Source organism: Coregonus lavaretus (assembly GCF_964263955.1).
Source record: "Coregonus lavaretus genome assembly, contig: HAP1_SCAFFOLD_298, whole genome shotgun sequence".
NCBI classification, from domain to species: domain Eukaryota; kingdom Metazoa; phylum Chordata; class Actinopteri; order Salmoniformes; family Salmonidae; genus Coregonus; species Coregonus lavaretus.
Genome location: NW_028157548.1, coordinates 436,112 through 446,517, shown reverse-complemented (window position 1 = coordinate 446,517; position 10,406 = coordinate 436,112). Strand labels below are relative to the sequence as shown.

General features: G+C 42.5%; 1 protein-coding gene across 1 annotated transcript; it reads right to left on the bottom strand.

The window, feature by feature from the left end:
- Nucleotides 1-2,489: 2,489 nt before the first annotated feature.
- LOC311125276 (G2/M phase-specific E3 ubiquitin-protein ligase-like) lies at nt 2,490-4,895 on the bottom strand. Its single transcript, XM_084199323.1, has 6 exons — nt 4,603-4,895; nt 3,689-3,942; nt 3,483-3,608; nt 3,113-3,253; nt 2,839-2,947; nt 2,490-2,733 (listed from the first exon to the last, which is right to left on the bottom strand). The coding sequence occupies exons 1-6, from the start codon at nt 4,760-4,762 to the stop codon at nt 2,522-2,524; spliced, it is 1,002 nt and encodes a 333-aa protein (XP_084055449.1). The 5' UTR covers nt 4,763-4,895; the 3' UTR covers nt 2,490-2,521.
- Nucleotides 4,896-10,406: the final 5,511 nt, after the last annotated feature.

The following is a 10,406-nucleotide window of genomic DNA, read 5'->3' as shown; positions in this document are numbered from 1 at the left end:
GTTTCACGGAGTCGTGGCTGAACGACGACAATGATAACATTCAGCTAGCAGGCTATACGCTACATCGGCAGGACAGAACGGCAGACTCGGGTAAGACGAGGGGTGGCGGTCTCTGTATATTTGTAAACAACAGCTGGTGCACAAAATCAAATACTAAGGAAGTCTCAAGGTTTTGCTTGCCTGAGGTAGAGTATCTTATGATAAGCTGTAGACCACACTATTTACCAAGAGAGTTTTCATCTATATTTTTCATAGCTGTCTATTTACCTATGGAGGACTAAAAGTGCCACAATTAAATAAATAAATACACCATTAAATAATTACTTAAATGTGTCATTAATTAATTAAATGTGTCATTAATTAATTCAAATTAGAATTAAATACATAAATGTGTAATTAAATGTATCATTAATTAATTCAAATACCGATTCATTTTATGTAAAATACATATATAATTATTTCACTATTTACATTTACATTTCATGGTCCTGCGTTGGAGTGATTCATGAATTACTTAAAACTGTCAAACTGACCCATCAAAGTCAGTGGGCGGGGCTAACGCGAATCTAGTCTGATCCATTGCTTTGGTCTGAAGTAGAGTAGGCCAACCTGGATAGAGACAATGGAGGATCTCCGTGAACTTTCCAGGGAGTTGGTTAGAGACATTTTAAACTTAGCACAGGATGTAGAAGCAGGACCTGCTGACCCAGAGCATGTAGCTAGTAAAGCAGAGGAACTTATTGAAGTTGTTGGAGTCATTTCCGCACTTTCTGACGAAGATATCGACCACAGAGTGATTGCAAATCTAGAAGAAGTTGTCCACCGCTTCTCTGGTACCAGGGCACTTCAGGCCCAACACACACAGGGACCGGGGCGTTTGGCGTTTGACATACCGAGTGCAGTTCTGGAGCATCAACTTCTTTGTGGAGTTCCCGCAGTTCAAATTTGCAGCGATGTTCGGTGTGTCAAAGAGGACCATCAGGAGGCGCATGCAACAATACAGTTTAAGGTATTTACACTAAATTCATGAGTTTTCTGTTTATGAATTGCTGCTCTCATACACTCGGAAAGAATATGACGTTTAAGGTAACATTACTTGATGTTGTGTTTTTCTTGTTTGTACAGAAAGACAGATCTCTATTCAGCTGTGAATGATGAGGAGTTAGACCGTATTGTAAGTGAAATTCACAAAGTCATCCAAACACCGGCTACAAGCTAATGCGTGGTCACCTGAATGCAAGAGGTGTGCATGTTCCAAGTGAGTAGATAATAATATGGGCATTATTTAAATGTATTTTTAATTTGGAGCTCTGCCCCTTTGAAAGGTGAAGGAAGCCCGCTTATGGAAAGACATCAACCTGTGAGCTGTAGTTTCTACAGTGCATACTATGCAAAGCTGTATTATTTTAAAAAACTGAATAAGTAACATTTCATTTCTCACTGCCTTGGTGACCAAAAATAACAATCTTGTGTAAGGACATGTCAAACTAGTTTTAAGTACAAGACTGATTATGCTTGTCATCCATTCAGGTTCCTGAAGAATATGGGATCGATTGGAACGGACCTCACTGCCTTCATCGAGGCACTGTGTCAGTCCCCGAGGTTCAGCTGGCCCCTGAGCTCTCAGATGAAGAGGTTGCAATTTTGCCAGCTCCAGGAGTTTCTGTTACTGATGCACTTAGACTATATGTAGAGACTGTGGAAGTGTTATCAAGAATCTTAGACTGATGTCCAACCCATGTTTTTATTTGTTGTGTTAGAACAAGCAAGGAAAAACTGAAAGTTTACTTTCCTTTTAAAAGAAAGGAAAAAAAGCTGTTTCTTTGAAGCTTCCTGTCTCATTATGGTCCACAGAATGACTAACATGAATGCTGTACTGTTAGCACTGAAGGTGCAGAACAGTTTGATTTTAGTAAATGGAAGAAAAAAAAGTCAACTACTGCACAGTGTGTTAATGTTTTCAAAGACACTGAACTTGTGTCAATTCATCTGAACTGTGTATGCATTGACATTAGGGCTGGGCAATATGGAGAAAATCAAATATCACATTTTTGACCTAACACCTTGATGTCGATATTGCAACGATATTGTAAGGTTGACAATTGGTGCATTCACAAAATATCTTCCACATTTAGATTTCGGATAAATAACTATCATATTGTGGATATAATGACTAAGTGGTAAAAGGCAAATAATAGAACAGCTAGAACAGTCTGGTAAGTTCAGAAAATGACATCACTTTACTGTAATGCAGCCTTTGAAACCAGGAAAAGACTAAACTTACCATGTAACGATATTACACTTCTTCAAAATCTAATGGTGCTTTTCCATTACATGGTACCTACTCGCCTCGTCCTAAAATCTGCAATGGGAAACGGACGCACAGCGAGTCGAGGCGAGGCGAGTCAAGTAGGTACTGGTAATGGAAAAGCACCTTAAGACGATATCTAGTCTTATATCACGATAGATATATATCACAATATTAAAATATTGCCCAGCCCTAATTGACGTCTGAAAAAACTTAAACAAGCCCAAATCCAGTACTTTTTATGGCAGCGACAAGTGCTTTCTCAAAGTCCATGTAGAGTTTGAAATGAGCTGGCAGCTTTAGGGTTTCAAAGCATGTGGAGGACGTAGGAAGGGTTCCCCCAGAAATCTCCACTCTCAGTTCAGGAGGAAGCATCTCCCAGCCAACCCAGAATGTCAGCAGCTGGGCCAGGGTACCTGATGAAGCTAAAAGTCATAAAATGGATTAAAGACATTTAGTTCAACTGTAATTGATCATATCTATCCATGAGACATAGAAGCATTTGTAAAGAGAGAAAATAAGGTTTATACCTGTTTCAATGAACATCCTTAGAAAGCCAGTGATGCGGCAGGTGGTGTCTAAGTCAAAGTCTTCATCATCACTGTCCTCAACTGGCCATGTGATTTTTTCTAGGAGCATCTTAAAGAAAACAAAAATTGTAATTTAAAAAAAGGGAGAACTTATTTTGGTGAAGGACTATGCAGATCAAATTCTTAGAAAATGGAAAAATATCCATCTCAGTCATTGAAAATACACGTAAATTCATCAAGTTAAGTCACAAATATAACTAAATTACTGACTTACCTGGGGTGTGAACTGCATTTCAGCCATTTTGGGGAAAAGAAGTGGTACAACATCCGGCCTAGATGTCAGCAGGGGCCATACCATCACATCTTTCAGTCCCTTTCTCAACTGTTTAATTTGGCGCATGGTCCTCCCAACGACCTAAGAGACAGACCGACCCATATTACAGCCCAAATCCTTAACCCAAATTTGACAAAAGTTGGCACAGTAGGAAAAATGTTAATAAACACAATAAAGTGCTTTATAAAAATCCATTAAAACTCTAGTACTTAAACTCTCGTGTTAACATAACAAGCCAGGGTTCACAACACATTCTATAATTTCAACAAGTACAGCGATGAATTCTGTCACTTAACCAGCAGGAACTCACTGCATGGAGTAGAAGTTTGTTATGTAGCCATCTCCGATTTGTTTTGGTGACTGCCGGAAGATCCCAAGACATGGAAAGATCTGAAACTGTGTCCTTCTGTTCCGGTGTAAGATCTACATGTTCAAGCTAGAATTAAGACCATACAAGTTATTATATCTGCCCAAGCAATATTTTTTACATGGCAAAGTTTCTTTTAGGTTACATACCAGTTCTATGATGCTCCTGATGTGCAGATCAGGACAGTCTTCTGTAACAACAGTAGCCATTTCAGGGTCCCCATTGAACAGTACATGAATTACAGCAGGACTTAGTCCTGTGACATGGGGACCATCATGCAGAAAGGTGTGGCCCAACATCCTTCCTGCAACCCGGAAGAGGTTGCTTTCAATAAGTGCCTCTGATGCTGCTGGAACAAGATGGTCAGGTTCACCCTCAAATAGCAGTGTTCGGCCCATTCCTCCTGTAAAGTACCAAGAGAGCAGGGAATAAAGTCACAACAATTAACCTCTTAAATACATTAAATAAAAATGTATGATAGATAGATAGATAGATAGATATATTACATCATACTAGTGGCGATTACTTGGCCTGTGGTATTGCTGCTTGTAGAATTCACTTAAACCAAATTGTAGCCTACTCCAAAATGACTTACAGAAGGACCCCAAACCACTTCAAATTCAATTCCCCTGTATACCCTACTACAGACTTACCTGACACAAAACATTGCCCACCGGCCCTCCGCTAAACAGCACATATCCGCGTTCATCAACCACCAGAACGTACGTGTACGCGTGTGTGTGTGTGTGCGCGCGCATAGAGAGAGGCGGTGTAGAGTGAGTCACGACACAAACAGGTGCTCAGTCAGCGTTGCATGCAGTGTGAGAATGGCAAGCAGCAAGAGCGGCAAAAGCCAATGTGTGCTTCTTTTACCTATATATGTAACGCTATCTTTTGCGTTTATCCAAACGTTGTCAAACTTGGCACTGCACTTACTCGTGACCAGAGCAAGACACCTGTCAAGTTTGAAATCCATCGGACTAACTGAGAGACATGCGCTACAGACAGACTTTTCTGCAATTTATAGATGGATTAACCTTCAAAAAATTAGTAAGATACTTACCAAGATCTAGACTGAATCCAAACTGGAGTTTGGATATGATTGTTGTCATAAAGTACCGCATCACTCCCTCTCCGATAGCAACATCACCTGAAATAAAATACTGATAATAACACTGGAAAAAAAGTGGCGGCCTAATACAGGTAACTGGATTTGGTAACATTTAACAAGAAAGGGAGAAAAACTTCTATTGGCTGTAATTCTAGAATAGCATCCTTAATATTGATTATTCCAGATAACAAGAGTATATTGTGCACAATATTCACATACATACATATAACATTTTTATCAATTATATAATTTTGTGCATTCCATTCTCCCATTTAACAATTACATATAAGCTACTTGAGTGGTATAAACTGTTCGAGTCGATCTAATTTAACCTACACGTGTGTCCCGAATCATTAAATAGTAGCACACCTGGCTAACATGAAATTACTTAGCTTACCTTGGACAGGTGTACGTGATTGAGCGGCCGGTATCTGCTGTGACTGAGCTGCCGGAGTCACCGGTGCCGCGGGAGCCGTTGGACTTCTGCTCAGAGCTTCCTCAATCAAATTCGCTGCTTCTCTCAGCAGCTCCGGGCAACTTTTAGACATTTTGTCCTGCACCTCACACAGCGTCTCAACATTGGGGCTAGCAGGACCGAGTCTTCTCTTGATTTTTAGCCGTTGCAATGAAAGTACTGTTTAACCGTGTAACTAAACCAACGTAGAGGTGAATAGCGCCACCCAGTGTATTGGAATGTGTTCAGTAGCTCTGCATCAATCCATTATCCGGAATTGATTTGTCTTGGCTTGATGCAGAGGGTAACCAATCAGGCGTTAGGTTCCGCCTACCAACTTTTGATGGGTCAGTTTGACAGTTTTAAGTAATTCATGAATCACTCCAACGCAGGACCATGAAATGTAAATGTAAATAGTGAAATAATTATATATGTATTTTACATAAAATGAATCGGTATTTGAATTAATTAATGATACATTTAATTACACATTTATGTATTTAATTCTAATTTGAATTAATTAATGACACATGTAATTAATTAATGACACATTTAAGTAATTATTTAATGGTGTATTTATTTATTTAATTGTGGCACTTTTAGTCCTCCATATTTACCACCACAAACCAATGCTGGCATTAAGATTGCACTGAATGAGTTGTACAAGGCCATTAATCAACAGGAAAACGCTCATCCAGATGCAGCGCTCCTAGTAGCAGGGGACTTTAATGCAGGGAAACTTAAATCCGTTCTACCTAATTTCTACCAGCATGTTAAATGTGCAACCAGAGGGGAAAAAACTCTAGACCACCTTTACTCCACACACAGAGACGCATACAAAGCTCTCCCTCGCCCTCCATTTGGCAAATCTGACCATAACTCTATCCTCCTGATTACTGCTTATAAGCAAAAACTGAAGCAGGAAGCACCAGTGATTCGGCTAATAAAAAAGTGGTCAGATGACACAGATGCTAAGCTACAGGACTGTTTTGCTAGCACAGACTGGAACATGTTCCGGGATTCTTCAGACAGCATTGAGGAGTACACCACATCAGTCACTGGCTTCATCAATAAGTGCATCGATGATGTCGTCCCCACAGTGACCGTACATACATACCCCAACCAGAAGCCGTGGATTACAGGAAACATCCGCACTGAGCTAAAGGGTAGAGCTGCCGCTTTCAAGGAACGGGACTCTAACCCGGACGCTTATAAGAAATCCCGCTATGACCTCCGACGAACCATCAAACAGGCAAAGAGTCAATACAGGTCTAAGATTGAATCATACTACACTGGCTCTGACGCTCGTCGGATGTGGCAGGGCTTGAAAACTATTACAGACTACAAAGGGAAGCACAGCCGCGAGCTGCCCAGTGACACAAGCCTACCAGACGAGCTAAACCACTTCTATGCTCGCTTCGAGGCAAGCAACACTGAAGCATGCATGAGAGCACCAGCTGTTCCGGACGACTATGTGATCACGCTCTCCGTAGCCGATGTGAGTAAGACTTTTAAGCAGGTCAACATTCACAAGGCCGCAGGGCCAGACGGATTACCAGGACGTGTACTCCGAGCATGTGCTGACCAACTGGCAAGTGTCTTCACTGACATTTTCAACATGTCCCTGACTGAGTCTGTAATACCAACATGTTTCAAGCAGACCACCATAGTCCCCGTGCCCAAGAACTCTAAGATAACCTGCCTAAATGACTACCGACCCGTGGCACTGACGTCTGTAGCCATGAAGTGCTTTGAAAGACTGGTCATGGCTCACATCAACAGCATAATCCCAGAAACCCTAGACCCACTCCAATTTGCATACCGCCCCAACAGATCCACAGATGATGCAATCTCTATCGCACTCCACACTGCCCTTTCCCACCTGGACAAGAGGAACACCTACGTGAGAATGCTATTCATTGACTACAGCTCAGCATTCAACACCATAGTGCCCTCAAAGCTCATCACTAAGCTAAGGATCCTGGGACTAAACACCTCCCTCTGCAACTGGATCCTGGACTTCCTGACGGGCCGCCCCCAGGTGGTAAGGGTAGGTAACAACACATCTGCCACACTGATCCTCAACACGGGGGCCCCTCAGGGGTGCGTGCTCAGTCCCCTCCTGTACTCTCTGTTCACCCATGACTGCATGGCCAGGCACGACTCCAACACCATCATTAAGTTTGCCGACGACACAACAGTGGTAGGCCTGATCACCGACAACGATGAGACAGCCTATAGGGAGGAGGTCAGAGATCTGGCCGTGTGGTGCCAGGACAACAACCTCTCCCTCAACGTGACCAAGACAAAGGAGATGATTGTGGACTACAGGAAAAAAAAGAGGACTGAGCACGCCCCCATTCTCATCGACGGGGCTGTAGTGGAACAGGTTGAGAGCTTCAAGTTCCTTGGTGTCCACATCACCAACGAACTATCATGGTCCAAACACACCAAGACAGTCGTGGAGAGGGCACGACAAAGCCTATTCCCCCTCAGGAGACTAAAAAGATTTGGCATGGGTCCTCAGATCCTCAAAAAATTCTACAGCTGCACCATCGAGAGCATCCTGACTGGTTGCATCACCGCCTGGTATGGCAACTGCTTGGCCTCTGACCGCAAGGCACTACAGAGGGTAGTGCGTATGGCCCAGTACATCACAGGGGCAAAGCTCCCTGCCATCCAGGACCTCTATACCAGGCGGTGTCAGAGGAAGGCCCTCAAAATTGTCAAAGACTCCAGTCACCCTAGTCATAGACTGTTCTCTCTGCTACCGCACGGCAAGCGGTACCGGAGTGCCAAGTCTAGGTCCAAAAGACTTCTCAACAGCTTCTACCCCCAAGCCATAAGACTCCTGAACAGCTAATCATGGCTACCCGGACTATTTGCACTGCCCCCCCACCCATACTTTTTACGCTGCTGCTACTCTGTTAAGTATTTATGCATAGTCACTTTAACTCTACCCACATGTACATATTACCTCAACTACCTCAACTAGCCGGTGCCCCCGCACATTGACTATGCAACGGTACCCCCCTGTATATATAGCCTCCCTACTGTCACTTTATTCTATTGTATATATAGCCTCCCTACTGTCACTTTATTTTTACTTCTGCTCTTTTTTTCTCAACACTTTTTTGTTGTTGTTTTATTCTTACTTTTTTGTTTAAAATAAATGCACTGTTGGTTAAGGGCTGTAAGTAAACATTTCACTGTAATGTCTGCACCTGTTGTATTCGGCGCATGTGACCAATAAAATTTGATTTGATTTGATTTGATTTGATTGGGCCTGCTGGCCTTGTGTTTGACACCTGCTCTAGATCGTCATCTGTAATAATAATTCACAGACAGTGAAGATGTCATCTCACGGTGACTTACAGTTTGTTGCAAGTCTCTTTCAGGACATCACCTCTCCCTGGGACTACAAACTGTTCTTAAGGTCCTGGACCTCTCTGGTCAGATGTTCCGATGCTGGGACTTGTAGTCATCTGTAATAATAATCCACCTCTCCCTGGAGAACTACAAACTGTTCTTAAGGTCTTGGACCTCTCTGGTCAGATGTTCCGATGCTGGGACTTGTAGTCATCTGTAATAATAATCCACCTCTCCCTGGAGAACTACAAACTGTTCTTAAGGTCTTGAACCTCTCTGGTCAGATGTTCCGATGCTGGGACTTGTAGTCATCTGTAATAATAATCCACCTCTCCCTGGAGAACTACAAACTGTTCTTAAGGTCTTGAACCTCTCTGGTCAGATCGTCTCTTCTTTTGTTAGTTGAGTCCATCAGTCTTTGGACAAGGCTCTTAAAGCTATTTTCCTGTTGCTGTAACAATTGCTTGTAGACATATTGTTGTTGATTTAAAAGATCACGCACCTGTGATAGATTACCACCTGTGATAGATGACCACCTGTGATAGATTACCACCTGTGATAGATGACCACCTGTGATAGATTACCACCTGTGATAGATTACCACCTGTGATAGATTACCACCTGTGATAGATGACCACCTGTGATAGATGACCACCTGTGATAGATTACCACCTGTGATAGATTACCACCTGTGATAGATTACCACCTGTGATAGATGACCACCTGTGATAGATTACCACCTGTGATAGATGACCACCTGTGATAGATTACCACCTGTGATAGATTACCACCTGTGATAGATTACCACCTGTGATAGATTACCACCTGTGATAGATTACCACCTGTGATAGATTACCACCTGTGATAGATTACCACCTGTGATAGATTACCACCTGTGATAGATTACCACCTGTGATAGATTACCACCTGTGATAGCGAAACACTGTCCTCTCCATTACTCCAGCCTTCTTTAACTTTGGGCGGCATGATGTTAGCAACGTAGGCTGACGCTGGTACTCCACACAATTCCAGCCAGCTCGTAAAGCCGATGGAAACCGCAACAAACAGCAGGGATTTAAACAGACACAAGCCCGGGACTAACTGAGGCTAACCGCATCACGGGATCCTAATTAAACAGGCTGGTAAACAAAAAATTTTTCAAGGAAAAACTTTTTCCAGAAAGTTTCAAAACTTTCCAAACGTCTAACGCCCGTCCAACAGACTGTCGACCAATCGCGTTCGCGTTGTCATGCTGCGTAACGTGGTTGCTAGGCTAATAGTAACGAAATCCCTTCTAAAAACCAGTCGAGAAACCTGCCTGTTTTCCTCGAAGGAACGTAATTTCACGATTTCAAAGTTACACTATATTAAAGAGAAGTTAATTATCTCACAACTCTGAAAATGAGTTTTGCTTCTTGTTCACGTAGGCTAATTCATGCTAATGTTATTAAGAATGTTATTAAGAATGTTATTAAGAATGGCGCTGCATTGGAAAGCGGACGTTTTATGGGCTCCTGATTAATTGTGCTATTTTGTATGTTTTTTTTACGCTGACCAGAACTTTTTTTTTGACATAATGTTTCCGCCGTTGTTTCCTATGACCGAAAATAGCTTCTAGACATCAGAACAGTTTTCACTAACCTTGATTTGGACGAGGACTTCTACTTCAAATGAGCGAAACACATATTGATAGTCCCGGACCAGGCCAAAAAGAAGGCGATATAGAGGCCGGCGCGGGGGCACCATGATGAGGCTAGAGGGAATAAATCACCTCTACCCTCTGTTCTATTGGCGAATGTGCAAATCACTGGAGAATAAACCGGACCAGGTCCGTTTGAGACTATTCTATCAACGGGACATTAAGAACTGTAAGCTACAGGACTGTTTCCCAATAGCACAGACTTGAATATGTTCCGGGATTCATCCGATGGCA